At 38.0% G+C, this 24,269-nt stretch overlaps 1 protein-coding gene across 9 annotated transcripts in view; it reads right to left on the minus strand.

The window, feature by feature from the left end:
- The window catches only part of TNPO3 (transportin 3), an 80,982-nt gene that overhangs the window by 26,516 nt on the left and 30,197 nt on the right, over positions 1–24,269 (minus strand). For 3 of the 9 annotated variants that reach the window (XM_065883376.1, XM_065883378.1, XM_065883380.1), the window contains exons 5-12: positions 14,725–14,868; positions 12,081–12,256; positions 11,415–11,553; positions 9,830–9,976; positions 7,651–7,758; positions 5,857–5,948; positions 3,565–3,704; positions 1,092–1,283 (exon numbers count right to left, since the gene is read on the minus strand). In XM_065883376.1, coding sequence (XP_065739448.1) covers positions 1,092–1,283; positions 3,565–3,704; positions 5,857–5,948; positions 7,651–7,758; positions 9,830–9,976; positions 11,415–11,553; positions 12,081–12,256; positions 14,725–14,868 — 1,138 coding nt within the window. Of the gene's footprint in view, positions 1–1,091; positions 1,284–3,564; positions 3,807–5,856; positions 5,949–7,650; positions 7,759–9,829; positions 9,977–11,414; positions 11,554–12,080; positions 12,257–14,724; positions 14,869–24,269 lie in introns of all 9 variants that reach the window. The other 6 variants (XM_065883384.1, XM_065883383.1, XM_065883375.1 and 3 more) reach the window with 5 other exon arrangements.

Here is a 24,269-nt window from a genome sequence, read left to right on the forward strand (position 1 = left end):
TCTATATCTATAAGATACCACTGATATAACTGGGATGCCACATTCTAAGTTAGACGTCACATTAGCATCAAGGTTAAATTTCACTAGAAAATGACAAGATGGCAGCGATACCCACTGGCAGTAGTTAAGAAAAATCTGACCTGATTTAATGCCAGAAAATGTGGCAAAAGAAGATTGAAACGAAAAGAAAACCTGTCCTGAAAATGCACAGTTACACTGGCTGGTAGGGAACCTGATCATAGAAGTGAGAAAGAACAGTTAGTTGACATTTAACAGGCATCCAATCTGGACAAGGCTGTCTGCCACTCACAGAGACTTAAAAGATGCTGCACAGGCTGTATTACCCAATCTTTTATTTGGTATACCCCAATAAGAGATTGCTCAATCTTTTATTTGATATACTAGCTTTAAGGATTTCGCTACCTCACAGGACACCCCAATTTGTTTTCAGAAAGTATGGTTACAAAGCATTTTCTTTCTAGGAACCAGTAAACTGTCAACAATCAATTCCTCATAAAATAAATCTGTTCCCTCTTTTCTAAGATAATCTTTCAAATATTTAAAAATAGCCACTGTGTTAAAGCCTCCTCTAAGTCTTTTCCCCTAGCATAATATCTCTAGTTCTTCCATTACTCTGAGTTTCATCACCACCCTGGCTGTTTGCCTTTTGATCAGTGTAAACTGATCAGTAATGGTTAAAGACCATTAAGCGACCAGAACCCTTGACTTCTAGTTATAGGACTGAGCCAGGCACACTACCTTTAAATTTCCACTTACTTCTATGGTATAGCAATGCTTATTTGGTCTCCGTTTTTATTCTTTCCCCCAACTCAATAAGGAACTATGTTCAGTTCCAATGTGTTGTCTCCACCCAAAATCTAGGTTCGTGCTATAAATACTGTAAGCACTTTGTATTAGTTATATAGCCTTAAAATATTCTAAGAATGCATGTACACATAATCAACACCCTCCCCTCTGAGTGACCTTCCCCATAACTGAGTAAACTGCAACTGAAAAGTGGGATACAACAACTGATATAACCCCTAGAAGTGGCTTAGAGACTGTTCCTTCTTAATATCTTAAGTAAGTACCTTTTAGCAAGCCCACAGCAGCCTCTGGAGACAACATGAAGGAATCAAGGGAACGGGCAATCTCTAGGAGTCCATGAAAGTGCTGAGCCATGTGGTCTCGGCAGACAGAGCAAATGTTATGAATGGCTTTGGCTGCAGCAGAAGCCAGAGGTTTTTCACACAGTCCTTTCATCAAATAGCCCAACACAGGGTCTAAGGAGAAAATCCATACGTAAAGATTACACTATTTGAAACTCAAGGAAAATTTCTATTTGTTAGAACAAAGGTTTTACATTCCCTTTTTAAGCAAAAGAAACATTTTTAAAAAATGAAATGTGGGGCTTCGCTGGTGGCGCAGTGGTTGAGAGTCCGCCTGCCGATGCAGGGGACACAGGTTCGTGCCCTGGTCCGGGAAGATCCCACATGCTGCGGAGTGGCTGGGCCCGTGAGCCATGGCCGCTGAGCCTGTGCGTCCGGAGCCTGTGCTCCGCAACGGGAGAGGCCACAACAGTGAGAGGCCCACGTACCGCACAAAAAACAAACAAACAAACAAAAAAGAAATGTGTTTAAATTCCAATGTTTTTACATATAAAAATGGGGCTGATCTCACGGACAAACGGTGTCAGAGAGAGTCCTATCTATTTATTTTCCATTTCTTTCCTTGTGGAAATCAACTGTTGCTTGTTGCTAGGGCTCCACAGAGCACGGTTTGAAAACCACTGATTCAGTCTGAAACCACTGGTGGATATAACCATCAAGTATTAATAGGGTAATGTAAGAAAGACGATAAAGCTCAGAGAGTACCATTATACTCAGAGATTAGTCACTTTGTTTAAAAAAAAGCAGTCTACATTAATCAGGACAATGACAGTTATCTAAAGCTGACACTTTTATACTTGCTTCTTTATAATTATAAAAGGCCCCCAAACCACACAGATGGATCTTTAGCACTTCTAAAAGAATTAATTCATTATGTTTTACTTTCTGCCAAATGTAAGTGTTCTAAGAAAAGGGATTACAAAGGCGAATTCCTATAAAGCAAATCCTAGTTATCCTTTACCTTGCTTCATAAAAATCAGAATGTTTTTCTATGAAGAAACCCTAAGAAAAATCATACATGGTTAAAGAGCACTTTATGTGTACTACAGAGTAACTGCATACCAAACCTTATAAAAGAAGTAATCTCTGAAAGCCCATTTAAAAGTTACCTCCATTTCTAGTCTAATGACAGAAACAATGCACCAACCCAGCATGAACCTGCTCCCTTCCACACACACACACACAAAAAGGCCTGTTTAGCATGGGAATCAGAACTAGAATCTAAAACCTAGCCCACGCAACTCTAATACTATAGGCTTCAATGATTCTCAAATTAAATATTTGTGTTTTTGACTATTCTAGAGTAAGTATGAACACTCAGCAATTTGTCTTCTAATTGAGGCACAAATTTGAATAAGATACTACAGGTGGTACTGAATATGTCTTAACAAACAGATAAACCCACTTAGTTTCTTTGTGGAAAAAGTGTTCAGAAAAGAAAGCCAAATTTTGAGACAGATAATGGAAGTGAAGAGATTTAAGAATTAGAAAATAGGTATTTTGAAAAAATTTTTAAATGGTATGTTGAACTTGAAAGTGGCTCAGCTATGATGTAATAAGCCTATCTATCTTACATGCTCTATATACAGAAATAAGAAAATAGGAACACACATCTCTTTTTAAGTAAGAGTTTCAGTCAATAAAAAAAGATCATGTGTAAAATAAAATCAAGTCGAAAGGTGGTAATAAAGATAAGTACAGCACAACTTAATGATATTCACGAATTTGAGAATTCTTAAAATTCTCAGAATATATCAGTCTTGAACATCAGGTGGGCTTAATATATATTAACCTAGATAAATTATTTAGTCTCTCTGTATTTCAGTTTCCTCATCTGCAAAATGAGGGGATTAGAAGAAATTATTTCTAAATTTACTTTCCAAGTTATTTTATATGATCTTTAGTTATTTTTTCAAGTCAGTAAAAGCAGCCAGAGGTTATATAACTCAACACTCTTCATTGTAGTTTGTACTTACTTAGTTTTTAAATGGAGCATGTATTTAACACTGAAATAACACCCCCCCCCCCCCCCGCCACTGCCTTTGCTTTAGCCTATTAGCAGCTTCTAGTTTAGAACTACAGGACAGTCTGATTAGCTCAAGCCTATGCCAAAGCCTAACAAAGACAGAAATAGTTATGCTGAAGCACAGTACTAGTAGCAAACTGTTTCCCTACCTAGAGATCTAATCTTTCAAAGGTCCTTTCTCCAAAGTCTGATCAGATTATAAAATGTTGTATCAACTAAGCAATAACGCATATATTTAGTCTCAGTGTCTAGAAACATTCAACCTATCAATAGAAGAGAAAGTAGGAAAACAAAAGCAAAAGTAAGAGAGAGAAAGAAAGAAAGCAGAAAAATCAAAAGCAGCAGCTGCAGAGGAGTGTTCACACATACCAAGGAACTGAGGATTTCGATCAACCACTTCGCTCATCTCTCCAACCAATTCAATGCTGGTGTATCGCACAGCTGTATGTACGGTCTCTGGGAGACGGACAACTCCTTCTAGGACCTCCACAAGTGTTGGATTGTTCTCCCTGAGTTTAGAAGGCAAGTACTCAGAGTTACCAATTTCAGAGGTTAGGTTCTGGCTAAAAAACAGGCTGCAATGACACAAATCATTGCTAAAGGGTTTCTTTCTAAATAAATAACCATTTGGATAAAAGTGCTTAACATCTGGTATGAAAGTTTTTTAACCCTCAAAAAGGAGGAAAAGACAGAAATGGAAGATATCATTGTTTCAGTTGAGAAGCATACTACTGCTCCTTAATCTTCTCAATGTCAGTGAAGTGTCTAAAGACACATCCTGCTATCAAATAAGGCTCTTCAAATTGGAGAGGCAGGCAATTACTGTGGATCAATGTCTTCTTTTAATGAATCCATTTTATTTATTCCTATATCTGCAGCACCTAGAACAGTGCCTGGCACACAGTGGGCACTCAATAAATACTGCTGAATGGCTAAATGAATGAATAAATAATTCTAGACCACTCGCTATTAGTTGTTATTCTCCAAAAGATTTCTTATAGCTGGATAATGGATACTTTAAGAACAGGTAAGCATGGGTGGGCCAGCTCACTAATTAAAGAAACAAGAACACAAGCTGTAGGAATAAAGGTACCCTGACTTAGAATATGAGGGAAAATTAAAGTTATCCAAATACTTTCCACAGCTCCATGAATTAACTTTTTCCCTTTCCTTCTCTTTTTTTCACTCTTTTATTTGCGGTACACGGGCCTCTCACTGCTGTGGCCTCTCCCGTTGCGGAGCACAGGCTCCGGATGCACAGGCTCAGCGGCCATGGCTCACGGGCCTAGCCGCTCCACGGCATGTGGTATCTTCCCGGACCGGGGCACGAACCCGTGTGCCCTGCATCGGCAGGCGAACTCTCAACCACTGCGCCACCAGGGAAGCCCTGGCTGAAGTTCTTTAAGCAGAGTGGAGGATGCCCCCAAAGTGGTAGAACGTAATCCAGAAATGAAAGATGTTTAAAACGCAAATAAATCCTGGATTAGTGCAAGAGCACTCCTTGCTGATACACTAAGTCTATTAAGTCCTTCATACACTAAAAAAAATTGTAATCATGCAGTTGGCTTGAAATGTGGATAAACAAAAAACAAAATAAAATCTTCTCTCATTTATGCTTTATGCTTCCTACGGGCACTAAGCTAATTATTGAGACTCTCTTCCCATCCTTTCTCATACCAACACAAATCAGTTAGATTATTAGTGTAATAATCTTCAGACTGTTACTGAAGTTTCCAAAAGATACCAAATGGGTTTAAAAGCAAATAGTATGATATGTGATTCAGGACCAGAACTCCTTAATAGAGAAAAACAAACCTACTCTATCTCCTTAAATGTTTACTGGATTAGAAACAACATAAGATTTCATTGACTAGACCCTGTAAGACAGCTAAGAAAGAAGCACTGTACATTTTATGAATACATGCCTTAACCATCTCTCCAACCAAGGCCATGGACAGAGAGCTCAACTGCAGACATCTGATTACAATACAGGAAAACTTGACAGATACTAGCATTGATTTATAAACTCACAGAACAAAGTAAATTCTGTTTTTAAGGATTCATGTTGAAATAATAAATAGAACTTCTATGCTAAGCAATTAGAAATCAAACTCTAATAATTTAAAATTTTCCAATGACGAAAACAAAAATAATAATTGCCCTTTAGAGTTCGCTATTCTTTTAGGTGAAATGGTACCTATGCCTGGCCTCTCTGAAACTTACAAATGACTCTCCAAGACAGGAAAAAAGGAGAACAATATAATTAAATATTTGTAAGGATAACTCACCCAAGGTCACAAAAGCAGGTGAGAGCCAAATGAGTGCCTATTCAAATGCTTTTAAGGAAGTGCCAACAATTTAACAGTCTAGCAAAGTTTTGATTATACCAACTTGCACAAAGGAGCCTAGGTTGGGAAGATAAATCAGCATTCTTTTCCTAGCATCAAGAACAAAATAATTTTAACTCTAGGAAATGTGTTTAAAACATGGATATCAACAATGCATGCTACTCTGGACTAGACTCTAGAAGTCAGAAGACTAGACAGCATTATAGAAGTAAGAAGTTCTAAGAATTTCCAAACATCCCATACGAAAAAAATGTTGTAATTTTCCTTCCTCTGATATTAAGAGTTCCCAGCAAAAGACTTATTAGACACTCACGGATCAACACTCTTTGCTATAGCAGCCATGATAAAGAGAACCGCTTCTGTCACCTCCCAGGGTGGGTTGCCTTCTTTCAGAGTAGAATATAACTAGAGAAGAAGAGGTGGATTATGGATCCATTAAAAGGAAAACAGAATAGAATTCCAAAACAAACAAAACAAAAAACTCTGTTAGTTAAAATAAATCTAGCCCCTTGCTTCTAAATTTATCTCTCAGAGCCAGGGAAAAATAGTATTTTCATTTTTCAAATCTTCACTAACTCTAAGTAATACTAGTTTAATATCTGAAACAAACCCATTTAGGGCCCCAAGAGTATATCAAGGTTATCGTCTACTCCCATAAAATGAGTATTATGGAGAAAACAAAACATATTACACGAGTGTCTTTTCCTGGTCCTGATGATAACTCATAAATACATAAACACACTTAAAAATGAGATATAATGTAAAACCTCGGCATATGCATTGGCTTTACATTTCTATTATTTTAACTACCTGTCTGCATCAACACTAGTAGCATAGATTAAATTCCTAAAAAGTAGCTGTTCTGAAGCACCCATCACAATACCATGTCCAAGCAAGGGGAGATGGGGAGAGACCAAGCAGAATACTCAGAGATGTCCAGAAACTTCCCAGGGTATATCCATCAGTGGGATGTGACTGGGTGTTAGTCTAAATAAGATTTCTGTAGTCATATAACACACTGCTAGTTAAGATAAAATTAAACAATTCTCTTGTACGACTTCACAGAACCTTTAAATATACTATTTAAGTCATTTTCCAGTTTTAATTGACAGAACAGTTTTTTCTGGCAAAGAACATCTCATGAGACTGGTGTCCCACAGTACACATCTTGGACAAGACTAATAATTTATGTAAACTTGTAAATTGAGGTCTGGAGAAGAACAAGTAACTTGTTCAAAGCCGCAGAGCCAGTGAGAGAAGAGTTGAAATCTGAGCACAGGTCATCTGCCTATGATCTGGGGATCTCACTAAATCTGCTAAGAATCCCCAACCCTTTCTAGTTAGATCAAGAAACATACCTTGTTTAATATAAAGAAATATAGTTATAATTTTATTAACACTTTCTAGATCAGATGATGCCCCAAAATACACAAAATGCCTGGATTACCCATCCCCCCAAATTAGGTTAGTTCAGCATTGCTGACAAAGCATTAAAACTAGTATTTCAGGATTCAGAGCATGATCCAGCAATATGAAAACCACCTGACATTATGCTAATGTTAAGTGATGTGGAATGGTGGTGACTGCAACCTTATGATGTAAAATGTTACTCACTGATTGTCAGGAAAACCACAGGACTATGATTCTTCTACTCTAGTATAGTCACCTCTGGGATGAAACTGCAAAGGAATCTAACCATAAATGTGAACAAAGGAAATGCCAAATAACTAAGAGTTGCCAGGAGTTGATACATAATTATTAAAGCAGAAAAACTTGTCTATTTTCCTGGCTAGGTCCAAATTCCCTATAAGTATCTTGGGGGCTTTCAGGTTTATCCATGATCTTCCATTTCACCTGAACAAGTGGAACAACTCTCACTAGCAAGATTATAGTATAAACCATAACTGAACTGTTCACTGCAATTGGCTTGTAAGATACTAAACAAACATAGCTACTATATGCCAGGCAGTGTGCTAGGCACCTGCATATCTACTGTCCCATTTAGCCATCAAGATTGAAGAAAAAGATGGAACACTTAGAGAAGACACAGAAGTTAACACAATTAAAGTGATTGGTAAAACTGCTAAGAATCTCCAAATGGGCTTACCTGAGCAAAACACTCCATAGACCCAATCAAGAAAATCAAGTCCTTCACCAGGTCTGACACCCTCATCCGAAACTCCCCAAAGTCATCAGTCTCCTCAGGAACCCCCTCCTGAAATTTCAAATCAGATAACATTTGTTTTAAACTAAGGCTTTCATTTACTTTACAAAATCAAGAATAAAAAAGCCATTAAGCAGTCCAGTCCCTATGAACAAAAAGATGAATCGCCTAAATCACAAAGACATTTTACTATAGAGGGTATCCCAAACTTTTAGGTGTGTCAAGTCAATACAATCTATCCTCTGCCTTGACTATTAGAAACGCTTCTCTTTTTTTGTGTGTCCCAGCTACATCTTGCCTGCTGTTGGAAAAATCTGGAGTGGTGGAGGGGGCAAGTGACCTAGAAGAGGTGGTAACTTAAGAGTTTATTAGCCTATCTAGATAAGGCCTAGCTTTTTATTACTGAATAAGCCTCTGAAGCTTTACGGTTCAAGATCTACCAAAATCAACCATTATCACAAGAACTAGACACAGAATAGAATATTAGACTTCAAAAAGAATTTTATATAGGTGGACAGATACATAATAAGACAGGAATAATAAAATATTAATGGTAGAATTTAGCTAGTAGGTATACAGATATTCACTATAACATCATTTTCCCTTTGCTGTATATTTGAAATTTTTCATTAAAAAATACAGAGATCATTTACATTTCATGCTTAAGTTTTTCTTATTCCAACACCCTCCTGTGAGTAAACTAAGGCTTACCAATTGTGAGATGGTTATGGGCACCTATAAGAATCTTGGACCATGGGTATCTGGGAAAAGTCCTTAGTATTACTGACAATTGCTGATTTAGTTCAACCTCCTTGCTTTAAGATGAAAAAATTAAAGTCAAGGAATGAGGAGGAAACAATGGCTGTCTCAGATGAGATAATGAATTATAAAGCACTATACACCTACAAGTGTAAGGAATTACCTGCCAGGGAAATGGTGTCACAGAACTAGCAAAGGGAAGAAATGGATCAAGCAAGCAGAGCCATTTAAACCAGAGCAGCCCGGCTTTTATTTACTTATCAGGCTTCCAAGCAATATGTAGTTGAAGATAAGATTCCTCAGTTTTAAAAAACAAGTAGTGAAAACCACTAAACTAAATCATCACTAAGGTTCTGTGGAAATACAAAATACCATAACTCAAATAACAACATTAACATTACAATGAATAGACAGTTTTCATGTCAGATTTAATAGTAAGCAATAGGAAAAAAAACCCACTTCAAGTTATAGGTTGAAGGACAGGGATATTAAACCAACCAACCAAAAGAATGAAATAAATGCTACAAAATTTGAAGTGACTAAACAAAGAATGAGATTGAAGAGTTTTCCAATGGACTGTTTTATAATATTTCTAGTGTATTTTATTCTAAGCAAATAGATTATATTTTATTTTAACTTATAAAATTAGTACAAGTAATATAAAGAAAAATGTGCACATATGTGTTGGGGGGGAATCATAAGTTACTTTCCACATCCTCACACAAATATTTCACCTTTGTGTTAGTTTTAATCCAACCACATATTTTATGCTATTAAAAATACATATTATAAAATCTGACATTTTTTCATTTAGCGTACCAACTATTGCTATCTCAAGTTATTATTTTTAACTGCTGCGTTATGATCCATCAGAATGCTACATAATAATATACGTAACTCTTTAATATTCTTTTTTTTGGCGGGGGTGAGGGGGACCATGCCACACAGCTTGCGGGATCTTAGTTTCCCGATCAGGGACTGAACCTGGGCCGCCAGCAGTGAAAACACCAAGTCCTAACCACTGCACCACCAGGGAATTTCTTCTTCTAATACTCTTGTACGTGGGTTTACCATTTTTTTACTTTTATAGATAATGCTTTGTACATAAAATAGCAATTTTTTTCTTCTGCAGAATTATTTAAGGTGAATTCCCAGAAGAATTACTGGCTCAGCAGGATTGAGTTCTTTTTACATAGACCTAGCACTCTTCATTATACTGGTACTGACTTCTTCAGTGTAAGCTAGAGTGACAGAAAACCCACAGATTCCATTAGCTTTATTCTCTATCTTTTCAGTTCCTTTTCAAGCTTGCATTGAAAACAAGAGGAAATCAAGACTTGATTAAGTAGAGAAGAAAACTTACATGGTCTGGTTCCAGCTGGCAGTGGCGAGCCAAGGCATGAAGCAGCCTTTGAATGTAAGCTTTGAAGATGCCATGAATAACTTCATCATTAGTTTTGTATAAATGCTCCCCTAGTCGGTACCAAAAGTTAAAGGAAATTTCTACTACCTATCAAATTAAAGGAAAGAGAAAAGATGGTTTATTTGAATAAGAAAAGAAGGCAGTTTTATTATTACTAGGGCCAATAGGAAAGAAACACTTTAAAACAATATGAGTGGAACCAGTTAAGAAGCCACCTTTTTTCTAGCAGATTTATTATTATCCTCCCAAATTATCTTTCCATGTTAGGCCCAAAACTCCATTTAGGATGACTGGCTTTACATTCTCTGTCTAGCCCTGGGATAACTTCTCCAACAGTATATTGGATTCTGAATTTAGAGAAACAGATACAGAAATGGAAGTCTCTTTAAAAGTATTTTTTCCTAAATTCTGAAATTATTTCATTTTATTTTTGAGATTAAAACACTTCTCACCAGATAAACCATCTACAAATACCTGTACAAACCACAGCTCATCTTACATATGGCACTGTTCGGAGGAATGATAATTATTAGGTAGTACAATATTTCTGCCCAAAAATGTTTTAAGTTTCAACAAAATCTAGATATCCTCATGAGATTATGTCAAACAAATACGCATTATCTTTTATATGATCAAAGAAAAAGGATTGAGACTCACAGGACTACTGAGCCCCTCCCTAAGAAGGGCCCTACCATCCTTTCCCATCAATGATCCAAAATGGAGCCATTTAAATAGAGCTAATCCAGCTTGGGAGTTCTTTCTCACTTCTTATACTATTAAGAGGAGATAAAGTTTCTTGAATAAGAGGAGTTTTTTTTTTTTTTTTTTAATCTAGCAAACTTAAAAGAGGCAGCATGCCTTAGAAATTTTGGGATGAAGAAGACTCTTTAAATCCTTTCAACGCCATTCTCATTTTCATCCATAATTTGGAGAAAACTTTTGTATGTTAAAACTTGTGGAGGTACAGTTAAGATTTGGTATGTTTTCTTTAGCTATAAAGCTCTAAAGAGTAACTGACGCTAGAGAGGGGGCCTCAGTGGAAAAGTAATAGGCTTTTTTTCTAACAGGTTCCTATACTAGTCAGCCCAGCTAACCAAGTAGGAAAATAGAAAGGAATTAAAGCTGAAGCCCAAATATATATTTTTTAAAAAATTCAAAACAGAGGAAACTCCCCATCACATTAATTAAAAATAAAACTATAATTTCGGGCTTCCCTGGTGGCGCGGTGGTTGCGAGTCCGCCTGCCAATGCAGGGGACATGGGTTCATGCCCCGGTCCGGGAAGATCCCACATGCCGCGGAGTGGCTGGGCCCGTGAGCCATGGCCGCTGAGCCTGCACGTCCGGAGCCTGTGCTCTGCAACGGGAGAGGCCGCGGCAGTGAGAGGCCCGCGTACCGCAAAAAAAAACAAAAACAAAAAACTATAATTTCCCACAAATAAAAAGCTGGACAGGAGAAAATGGAATGCAGATAATATGTGACATACAACTTGGAAAATAATGGCATTAGCATAGAATAAACACTACCTCATATTGAGGATGTCCTGCACAGATAAGAAGCAGTTCTAGAGTTCGTAGGTCCCCAAGGCCTTGGCCTGGAGTACAAACAATTTTTTCAAGAAAAGTTTCACACAGTTCAGTGAAAATACGGCAGTAATTCAGAACTCTGTAAATGAAAGAGGAATGAGAACATCAAGTCAGACATCTGGATATTATGCGTACATACTCACAGACACAGTTAATCAAATAAATAAAAGCAATCCTCAGCCTAAGGGACATGTAGTGATTATTTGCTATGTTGTATCATAATTTCCATAACAAACATCTTTCCTTAAATCACATACTTTTATACATACAAGCAAGTGACTCATAAGTCAGTTAAAATTCTCAATTATTAAAACATCTGAATAAAATTCCCATCAAATCACACTTGATACTTCAAAGGTCATCCCTAATTCTTAGAGCCTTACCCTTTTAAGTGCAAAAACACTACTCTCCATGATCACAACCTCTCCCTCTGCATTTGATTTGCCACTCTTGGTTCAGATGAGAATAGCAGAACATCTTGAGGATGCAATGTATATATTTACACAGAGTCACGAAGAATCACAAAGGATAGATAAATAATAAAAGGTGACTTAAAAGAACACCAGACTGTATATGAATCCAGTACTGCCTTTAATAATTACTTACTTGTCTAAATCTTCACGTGCCACAGCCATATGATAGGCAGTCTCCAATGTCAGAACTCCTTGAAAAAGTTGCATGGCTAATGGCAAGTTGGTTTCCACATTCTCAATGGCGTACAAAGCTGAGCATACGCAGTCTGAAGCAGCTTCATGTAGGTTCGATGAGGTCTTATCCTGTTGCTAGGAGGTAGCAGGAGTAGGGAAGTAAGAAGTTTGATCATTAAGCTGTAATCCAAGTAACAGGAAACCAATTATAGCCTGTTTCTGAACATGTACTTTAAATACATAACAGCCTAATAGTCATGGCCTTCAATGAGACAACATCCATCAATCTTCCTTATATGCCAAGCGAATCAGCCTTTTTGTACCTCAATCATGGTCATATGACTTCTAAAATTCATATTTTCTTCCATACCAGTCCCTCCAAATGGAATTCCATGTGTTCCCTGCCCTATTTTAGTCTATGGAAATTTTCTCCATCTTTTTTTCTGATATTCAGGTACTATCTAAAATGAAAGGGTCCAACAAGTATCAACACATCATTGTGCTATTTCAGAATACTAAGGTTAAACAGAGATTTTTAAAGCTTCTGGGGAGGAGAGGAGAAGGTAACTTAGAAAGGAGCAAAAATCAGTTTATCCACCTTCTCATTAGCAATGATGCCTGCCAGTATATAAGAAAGCAAGGTCTTAGAAATTTTGAAGAAAAAGAATAGTGAACCTAGAACTCTATACCTAGCTAAATCATTGATTAAGAATGAAATAAAAACATTTCTCAGGAATGCATGCAAAAACTCAATATTTATTTCTCACATATCCTTCTGAGGAAGGTATTTGAGGTAGGTCAAAAAAAATGGTTAAACCAATCCAGAAGCAGAGTAAAGAGAAGTCCCAGGATGACAGCTGGGGAGCAGATCAAAAGAGCAACTGATACAAATTAGAGAATATTAGAAGGTTCAAGGAGGGAGGCCTCCAGGGTTTCTATTCAGGACAGTACAGTTGAGAGGTTGGATAAATTTAGCGAAGGCATATTGGTCTTCTGTGAATAATAAAAAAACAAGTACATTTAGAATCTCTGCGGGGGGCGGGGGGAGCGGGGGAGGGGGGTGGGCAGGGGGAGCTATAAAAGCAGGGCTGGGAAAGCACAAAGACACAAATTATTCATTAGGTTATTCTTAGATTGAGTGGCAGTGAATTAAAAAATATTCACTGTATTAACTGTGTTTCAAAAGTTAAATGTTCAAATTTATTCTTTTGTATATATCAAGTATTATTTTAAAAATATTTTTTAAAAAAGAACTATAGGGGAAAAGTTATATAATAAGGTCGTGGTCCAAGCATAAAGCAAACTAAAATATTTAGTTTTATGTGGCATGACTTCGAACCACTGAAAAAAATGTAAGAACGAGAATACATTTGACCCTGACTCTAGAAACACTCTTAAGTAACAGAGGACCTAACACTGGATCAGTAGAGAAGACAATATAACCCTAGCACACTACTTAGCTTGTTCCTTACCCCAATCTCAGTTCCCAAGAGTCACCACTGTTTTAAGTTTGAAGTGTGTTCTACACTGTCCTCCATTCATACGTAAACTTATTTACACACTTTTTAAACAAAAGTGGGACCTGAATTTTTTAATACTGACTACTCTTCACCCAACTGGGTGAGATGAGAATCAAAATTACCATTATTGAGGTATGGCATCAATAGACATGGAGACAAAGACAATGATTCACAAAACAATTATTAGCATCCTAAGTTTCCTGAATTTTAGCTTCTGATCCAAGAATGACAGCAGAAATACACGAACAACATTACAATACCAAAAATGTCTCCTTGAAGAATATGTTTTCCTTTTCTTTCTTTAATTCACAGTGATATCAATCTAGTATCATGCTAAATCTTCTAAATTATAGTGCACCCGCACACAATCAGTATGGAAACACAGAGTTTCCATACTAATATGTGTTCATGGAAGGAAAACCATCAGGGAGAAAGAGACAAAGTCACACCACCTCCAAAGACCTGTTTAACATTTGTGCTTGAGGTATTGCTGTTTCTTGTTCTAAAAACTAGTCTTATTCTAAGCACTCATTTACTCTTTGTCTACCAAGACAGAGGAATGTATTACTAGGCAATGTTACTTTTAAAGTTTAAGGAACAAATGCACAAGTATATAGAAATACAGTACTTCAGATCTCAAAAACCCAAAATTCATCCTATACATACCCTGATGTTTAAGTAAACTACCTCAATTACAAAGATAATATTTTGATTTGTAATTGTCTCAAACACCCAATGGCCATTATTAGAAACACACAACTTAATACTTTTAAAATAAGAAAAAGAGACCAATGGTTTTTTTGTTACTTGAATTTTAATATGTAAATCATTGTTCTATACATAATCTACATATAAGACTGCTTTCCTCTTAAACCTAACTACATTTTATTCTGAGCACTAAAACTAATATCTTAATTTGGTACTTGGCAACAAGGAAGGGACAGTGTTGCTTTCTTACCATACACTTTCCACTCACTCCACAAAACTCTGAAAACACTCTTATATCCCAGAAGGGCAGTTACCCTAAGTGACTATGTGCCAGAAACAAACAAAAACCATTTCATAAACAAAGCCATTACTTACCAAAACCTCAAAAAGGAGTGCTAGTAACTTATTGTTAGCCATGAAGTTACTGTCCAAAACTCCTAAGTTAAACCAACTTCCCAAACAGCGAAAGACCTTCATAAGCATTTTCTCATCTGTTCCTGCTTTTTCTACACAAGTCATCTGAAAAGAAGAAAAAAAAAAAGTTACAACAAATAATGTCAATCTTTATATTATTACAATCACCTTATAGGTGTAATGATGAGGATAACAATAACAGCTAACAGTTCAAAGTGCTTTTTAATTGCCAGACACTGTCTCATCACTCTTTTTTTTTTTTTAATAAATTAATTTTATTTATTTATTTTTGGCTGCGTTGGGTCTTCGTTGCTGTGCGCTGGCTTTCTCTAGTTGTGGCAAGCGGGATCTACTCTTCATTGCGGTGCACAGGCTTCTCATTGCAGTGGCTTCTCTTGTTGTGGAGCACAGGCTCTAGGCGTGCGGGCTTCACTAGTTATGGCACGCAGGCTCAGCAGTTGTGGCTCACGGCTCTAGAGCACAGGCTCATCAGTTGTGGCACACGGGCTTAGTTGCTCCATGGCATATGGGATCTTCCCAGACCAGACCAGGGCTCAAATCCGTGTCCCCTGCACTGGCAGGCGGATCCTTAACAACTGCGCCACCAGGGAAGCCCTGTCTCATCACTCTTAATTCACTTAATCCCCACTAAAACTGTATAGGTATGTACTATTATTTTCTCCACTTTCTCAACTGGGAAGCTGAGGTACAGAGAGGTTATAGACTGGTTCAAAGATAGATATGTTTCAGAAACAATTATCAGTATATTTCTTAGATCCAACTTCTGCATTAATGTAATCTTATCAACAGAATTGTCTTTAAAGTAATACTCATCATCTCAGCCATGAAAAAGAATGAAATTTGTCATGTGAAACAACCATGGATGGACCTGGAGAGGGTATTATGCTTAGTGAAATAGGAAAGAAAAATATTTTATGTTATCACTTATATGTGGAGTCTAAAAAATGAGGCAAACAAATGAATATAACAAAACAAACAGACTCATAGATACAGAGAACAAAGTAGTGGTTACCAGTGGGGAGAGGGGAAGAGGAGAAGGGGGAAGATAGGGGTAGGGGATTAAGAGGTACAAACTACTATGTATAAAATAAATATGCAATAAGCATATATCATACAGCACAGGGAATATAGCCAATATTTTACAATAACTTTAAATGGAGTATAATCTATAAAAATTCTGAATCACTATGTTGTACACTTGAAACTAATATTGTAAATCAATTATATCTCAATAAAAATTAATAAAATAAATAACACATCTATACACTCGATTTTATAGAGTAGAAATAAGCTAGTTGTACTATTGTATATTGCTTCATGAAAAGCTGGTATTTCAGCTTCAGCACTGGAATACTCTAGCAAATATACCATCCACAGAAAGTGATATTACTATAAATATGATAGTTTATAAAAGATAAAATGAAAAGTCAGACTAAAACTCACCATTGTTTCTCTTTGTAAACTGTTTTTGTGATGTATACTTTTTCCAAAGTAAGGTGTAATGCAACTTTTTCTGGATAAAGAATGTTTAAAAATAGGGACTTCTCTGGTGGCGCAGTGGTTGAGAATCTGCCTGCCAATGCAGGGGATATGGGGTTTGATCCCTGGTCCAGGAAGATCCCACATGTTGCAGAGCAACTAAGCCCATCCGCCACAACTACTGAGCCTGCACTCTAGAGCCTGCGAGCCACAACTGCTGAGCCCGTGTGCCACAACTACTGAAGCCCGTGCGCCTAGAGCCCGTGCTCTGCAAACAAGGGAAGCCACCGCAATGAGATACCCACGCACCTCAACGAAGAGTAGCCCCCGCTCGCTGCAACTAGAGAAAGCCTGTGCACAGCAATGAAGACCCAACACAGCCATAAATAAATAAATAAATACATTTTTTAAAAAAAAAAAAGAATGTTTAAAAATAACTTTTGCAGGCAATGGATTAGAAATATCATAACTGCCATGGCATTTAGAATGCATGGGGGGGTGGTAGTGGTATGTAATCCCATAATGATCTAAATGCTGACAATTATACTTCCAAGTAGCCATGTTCCCCCTATGTTTGCAGTATCAGGCAATAATAATTACATACTTATTAGTTAGTGTGAATTACACTGAACTGAAATGAAGAAAAAAGAAAAGATTCAAGTAAGTGCATGGCAACCACATACCCACATCCACACCAACAAACACACACACCTAAATCTTTGAAGCTCTTGCTATAAACTCATGACACAATCCCTTGGCCTTTATGCTTCCTGAATGACATTTCAATTTTAATAAGGTGTGATGTTTATAAATGGAAGGACTTGATTATACATTCTAACTACTGACTCAAATTTAAGACAGAATTTTGGAAAAACCCTACATCTAAAACTAGCTGCTCTGAAGAGAAGAAATTCTATTAATTAAATCAAACACTCACCACAAAGCTTCAGAACTAAGAGATGCCTTCAGTTTCTCTTTGAGAACTGTATTATTAAAGACTCTTGTCTCTTACTAAAGTTAAGACCTCAAAAGCTAAAAGATATAATACCAGAAGAGCTCACCAGTAAAAATAGAGCAGAGGTAAAACATAATATATCTTGAATTAACAAAATGGAGAAAAATATTAGAGGCCAGGCTCAGTTTAAGAGCAAGAAGAATAATATTTTAAAAAATTATAAAGTTCAATACAATGTTTAGGAATAAGTCCATTCGAATAGACCAGAAAAGTATAATACTAACAAGAAAATAAGATAGAATAAAACCATTAAAGAGAATGTGGGGGAACTGAATGAAAACGTTCTAAGAAGCTTTTGGTATCTATTACAGCCAAATACCTATTTTTCTTGGTAACTGTGGACTAATTTCATGCTCTAGGTTCTATAACATGACAAGCTACATGACAGAATTATAGACCTTATTAAGTACCACAAGGATATATTTTTTAGATTTCATGATGATAAATCAAGCTAACACCTGTTGCCAGTTGTGATAAAGTGCTAAGTCAAGTCCAAGTGGCTAACCGCACTTGCCCATCGTGGCAGTAATGATGACGGTAAGGACTACAGTGGCCACTGAATTTTTTTTAGTTCATTTGAGTGCTTACAAAAAATGACAAGCTCGGGTCGGTTAACCCAACTCAAGTCACAGTCTGAGAACTAGACAGCTTCCACAGCAGCTCCAAATAAAGCTCTTATTTTTTGTAGCTGTAGGGCTAATACTGCTGGAACTCATATACAAAATTTAATTGTGTGGCTTGCTGAATTACAAACAGCTGTTGAATTTATAAGTCTCACCAAGTTTCTCATGTGAAAGTTCTGAAATTGACTGGTAAAGAATGGACTTCTGATGCATGGAATGGAGACATCTGGTTGGATCCTAATGAAACTGATAATCCTGAAACTCCAAGTCACTCTGAGTCTACCTTACCAATAAAAGTGGCCTGCCTTCCAGTGTCTGAGACTGCCTTCCTCAGCTTGAAAGCCCTGTAATAACCCCATCTGAGACAGATGCTTTGAAAGAGGATGCCCAATCTCTTCAATACCTACCACAACCAACCCTTGTACCAATCATAACTAGGGTCAAATCTCACAAGGTTCTAGGGGAACAGGTACGTGCAGGAGGAAATAACTTATACACCAAGAGAACTGTAAAACTTTGCTTATATGTGTCTGAAGAAAGCTGGGAAACATGCAGTAATGTATTCTAAAGGTGTTAGACCAAGGAAGGCTGAAATATAACACTAGATTGAGCCAAACTCATTGATACAAGTGTATTTCCTTGAGATTCTGGATTTAATGAGTATATGGAGCCTCTGGGAAGTACCAATAGTTATATCGTAGTGCAAATACCTAGGATTTTGGAACAAATCTATGCTCTCTTCTGCAGGTAACTATTTTCCTTTTGAGAAGCAGCTTCTGATTTGCTACTGGGCCTTGGTAGGCCTATCCATAGGACACCAATCTCATCAACACCTGAGATTCCCATCATGAACTAAGTATTGTCTGAACTACCTAGCCAAAAGGTTGGGCATGCATAGTAGCAATCTGTCATCAAATGGAAATGATATAAGGAGACTGAGTACGGGAAGGTTTGGAAGCTACAAAAACGTTGCATGAGTAGGTGGCTCAGATTGCTTTGACACCATCTCTTCTTGCATTGATTCATCCCCTTCAATCCATGCTTGTGGCCTCCTGGGGTGTTCCTTACAAACCAGATAACTGAAGAAGAAAAAATTCAAGCCTGGATTACAGATGGCTCTGCATAATATGCTGGTACCACCTGAAGGTAGACAGCTGCAGCATTACAGGCCCACTCGGGCTTTAGTGAAGGCCAGTGCTGAAGGAAAACCCTCCTAGTGAGCATATCTTCAAGCAATACACATGGCTGTCCACCACGTCTGGAGTGAGAGATGACCAGAAATATGGATCTCCACTTATTCATGGACATTTGTCAATCATTTGGATGGATAATCAGGGATTTGGTAGCAACAGGATTGGAAGATTGGGGACAAGGAAGTCTGAGGAAGACGTATATGAATGATATATTTTTTGAATTTATTTTTTTATACAGCAGGTTTTTATTAGTTATCCATTTTATACATACTATTGTATACATGTCAATCCCCATCTCCCAATTCATCCCACCACCACCACCACCACCCGCCACTTTCCCCGCTTGGTGTCCATACGTTTGTTCTCTACATCCGTGTCTCTATTTCTGCCCTGCAAACCGGTTCATCTGTACCATTCTTCTAGGTTCCACATATATGCGCTATGAATGATATTTAAATGGGCACAGCCTGTGACAATATATCTGTCCTATGTGAACACCCACCAAAGGGCATCCACTATAAAGGAATCTCCCAATGATAGATGGACCAAATGACAAACTATGATGTCAGCCTTCTTCCCTAGCCACCCAGTGCTTGCTCGATGGGCTCATAAACAAAGGAGCCATAGTAGCAGGGATAGAGGCTAAACATGGAGTTAACATGGATTTCCACATACCAAGGCTTAACTGGTAAACACTACTGGTGAGTGTCAAACCTATCAACAGCAGAGACCAACACTGAGTCCCCAGTGGCACCACTCCCCATGGGGACCACGTTCATTGATTATACTGGGCTCCCATCATGGAGGAAGCAGAGATTTGTCTAGAGGATTAGACCCATATTCTGGATATAGAGTTGTCTTCTCTGCTTGTAATGTTTCTGTCAGCACTATCACTCATGGACTCACCGAATACCACATGCAACCAACATGGTATCATAGCTAATCAAGAAACTCATATCAGAGTAAAGGAAGTACAGCAACTTTGAGCTCTACTGGTTTGGAGATCTTGGTCCCAAAGAAGGAATACTTCTATCAAGAAACACAAAAATAATTCCAGTGAATTGGAACATAAGACTACCACCTGGACAATTTGGGCTTCTTATGCCACTGAACCAACAGGAACTTTACAGGCTGGAGTGACAGATCCCAATTACCAAGGAAAAACTGTGTTGCTTCTATATAATCAAAGCAAGGAGCTCTAGGATTTTCTAGGGAGACTCTTAGTACTTCCATGCCCAAAAAGTTAATGGAAAACTACAGAAGCAACAATCCACAAAGGCAGGATGATGCTCAGACTCTTGGGGAATGAAGGCTTGGGTCACTTCACAGAGTAAAGAACCCCAAGCAGCTGAGCTTCTGGCTAGGGCAGGTGTCTTAGTCCATTCAGGCTGCTATTAACAGAATAACACAGAATAGGTGGCCTATAAACAATAGAAATCTTTCTCACAGTTCTGAAGACTGGAAGACCAAGATCAAGGTACCAGTGTCTGGTGAGGACCTGCTTCTTGGTTCACAAACAAATGTCTTTTTACTGTGTCTTCAGATGGCATAAAGGAGAAGGGAGTTCTCTGGGGCCTCTTTTATATGGGCACTAATCCCATTCATGACAGTTCCACTGTCATGACCTAATCACCTCCCAAAGGCCACATCTCCAATACCAACACCTTGGGGACTTGTTTTCAACATATGAATTTCCTGGGGCGGGGGGTTGGACACACAAATATTCAGCCTATAGCAGCAGAGAAAAAATAAAATGAGTTGTGGAAGAAGAAAGCCATCGATACCAATTATAGCCTTGTTAATCAATATATACGTGAGGGCCGTATTAGCTCTGCATATTTCCTATTTGCTTGTTACACCACTGTACTGGAGTTTAAATGTATGTAAAAGAGTACATATGGAGGGCTTCCCTGGTGGCGCAGTGGTTAAGAATCCACCTCCCAGTGCAGGGGGACACGGGTTTGAGCTCTGGTCTGGGAAGATCCCACGTGCCGTGGAGCAACTAAGCCTGTGCACCACAGCTACTGAGCCCACGTGCCATAACTACTGAAGCCCGTGCTCCTAGAGCCCGTGCTCCACAACAAGAGAAGCCACTGCAATGAGAGGCCCACACACCACAACGAAGAGTAGCCCCCACTCGCTGCAACTAAAGAAAGCCCGCGTGCAGCAACGAAGACCCAACGCAGCCAAAAGCAAATAAATTAATAATAAATTAAAAAAAAAAAAAAAAAAGAATGTGCAGCTTCTTCAGCCCCAGACTCCTAGCTCCTCTGGTGCCAGCTCTTGCAGTGCACTGACCAGCAGTTACTCCAGCAGCGCCCTCCCTCACCCCCAACAGTTTTATAGCAAAGTGCTCCTGGCTCCTAAGAAATGTGCAACTTCTTCTCCAGCACCAGATTCAGTGCACTTAAATTCTCCAGTGCCTACAGCACACAGTAGCCAGCAGCTTCCCTCTGGCACTCCCACGCCCAGGTGATTTTGTGGCAGAATGCCTCTAGTGAGACACCTTCCCTGACAACCTTCTTGGGCTTCCTAGAAAGCAGATTTCCAGCAAGCTTGAGAGGACAGATTTTCAGCGGCATGCAGCACCACGATGACTTTTTTACCATAGCTATACCATCACCAACAGGGTCTGAATCTCAGTCCTGGGAGTGGGGTGAACTCTTCCTTCCTTGGAAACTCTATCTCAGCCTTGGCTTTAATGACTGCACCTTGTATCTGTTTTATTTCTATATTCTTTAGAGCTCTCTTTACCTCTTACTAGACAAGCCCTCATTACTATAGATGCCTGTTATAGTTAAACATTCTTTATATCAAAAAGCCCCAACAGGGCTTCCCTGGTGGTGCAGTGGTTGAGAGTCCGCCTGCCAATGCAGGGGACATGGGTTCGTGCCCTGGTCTGGGAAGATCCCACATGCTGCGGAGCGGCTGGGCCTGTGAGCCATAGCCGCTGAGCCTGCGCGTCCGGAGCCTGTGCTCCACAACGGGAGAGGCCACAACAGTGAGAGGCCCGCGTACCGCAAAAAAAAAAACAAAAAACAATAGCCCCAACAAATTACTAAGTGGTTTCTCTCTCCTGACTGGACCCAAACTGATACTAAAAGGAACTAAGGATTCTAGATCTGGGGCATGAAAGTAACTAGATGAATACTAGTCATCTTTTTCTGTTAGGAAGTAAAGAAGTGCTCCAGTAGCCAAAGTTACAACATTTAAAGCATCAGAAGAATAACTTAAGTGGACACCCTGAATCAATGAAAATCCATGGGTCCATAATACAGCATAAAGAGAAAGCCAGGGAAAAAAGTAACATTTAAGGCATCTTTAAAACAAAACCCTTATACTGAAAACAGGAAATTTAAAAGTTAAGATTCATCCTGCCTTTCTAGTGGGTACTCAGAAGAATGCTAATGTATATGTAGAAGGAAAGACAGAGTTAGCAAAACATTATTTTGCAAACCACAATGAAATTATTAAGGCAAGGATTGAAATTATTAAGGCAAGGATTATAAACTAGAATTTAACATTTGTACAAACTGCATTATATTACAAGGGGGGAAACAAACTTTATAAATGGAAGTATCAGACTACCATCATCCTAATCCAGTCAATCCTAGCATCACTAACAGAAGGTCAACCAAAAAGTATAACTTGTGATAAACTGCAGCATGAAGTATCTAACACGTTTTCTGGCCAAAAATGTTTAACCTTTTAAAATTAATCCATCAAGCCTTTCCGTCTTTCTTACCAGGGTTCTGGGAAAGAATTAAGTCCTGCAGAAAATGATCTGAGTGTCTATTTTCTCAGTCATCCTATGGATGGTATACAGGAGAAAATTCATTACAAACAATGGGTGCCTTAGGGCATTTGAGGCTTAATTCTCTTGAGGAATTCCTACCAAGTAGGGCTGCTTTAGATATAACTTCCAATTAGAGGAATTACAGAGAATAGAAAAACAAACTAAATGAAACAAAGACAAGGCAACAGAAAATCCAGGAGGTAAGAAGATGCTTTATAAAACTAGTCCAATCTCTTCAACAAATCAGTGTCATTTTGAAAAAGAAGAAGAGGGACTGTGATTAAGTCATAATAATTTGATACAAGGTATGGTTCTAGACTGGATACTGATTTGGAAAAATGCTGTAAACGCTATTTTAGGACCAACTCAGGAAATGTGAATATGGTTTAGGTATTTATTAAATGATATAAAAACTTACTGAAATAGAAAGATGAAGCTGGATGACTGGAAAAGCAGGCTGCAGAAGGGTAGGTAGAGCATATTTTCATTTGGATTTTCAAAATCTGTATATATGTTCACAGAGGATATGTGCTAAAGGATTAATAAATAGTGTGATCCCACGTGGTTTGAATGTAATTTGCTTATCTACATTTTCTAATTTTCTATTATACTATTTCTTTAAAATAAATGGTTAATTGAAAAATACACTTAACTTAAAAAAGTTTCCAATGAATTTCTAACACCAAACTGAACACAATTTTAAACAAAATTTTGTTTTTTCAAATAAAAAGTTCTATGATGCTGAAGTACTGAAACACATTCCTGAAAAATAATCTATTATAAACCACACTGTTGAGAAAACTGAGCTGGACAATAAAGACCTAAAAATGAGATGTGAGCTAGATAACCAATTTAATACCATCTAGTAGTTCAGAAATCAGCAAAATTTTTCTATAAAGGACCAGACAGTAAATATTTTAGGCTTTGCAGACCATATGGCCTCTGTGAAAAGTACTCAATTCTGCTGTTTTAGCCCAAAATTATGGACACAGACAACATGTAACTGAATGGGCATGACTGTGTTCTAATAAAACTTTATTTACAAAAATAGGTGACCAGCCCATGGACCATAAATTTACCCACCCTGGTCTAGGGCATTAAAATTTCCACCTAATCAAAAAGTAACTCTTTTTTAAAGGATGGTGTAGTATTAGCTAATCTACAATTGTGATATGGCTCAAAGGTCAAGTAAAGTCCTGTACCACCACCCTATCAAAAAATCTCAATTCATCCCTTAGAGAGGATCCTTTCCTTAAGTAAATTTATACACACTTCCCTTAGCACAGTCCTTGATCAAGAGCCTACACTCAGTGGCATGAAGAAGCAGAAGAGCAAGGGACATGTAATCAGAAGACCTGAGTTCAAACTCTGAATTGCAG

This window comes from Phocoena phocoena, chromosome 9, assembly GCF_963924675.1.
Source record: "Phocoena phocoena chromosome 9, mPhoPho1.1, whole genome shotgun sequence".
NCBI lineage: Eukaryota > Metazoa > Chordata > Mammalia > Artiodactyla > Phocoenidae > Phocoena > Phocoena phocoena.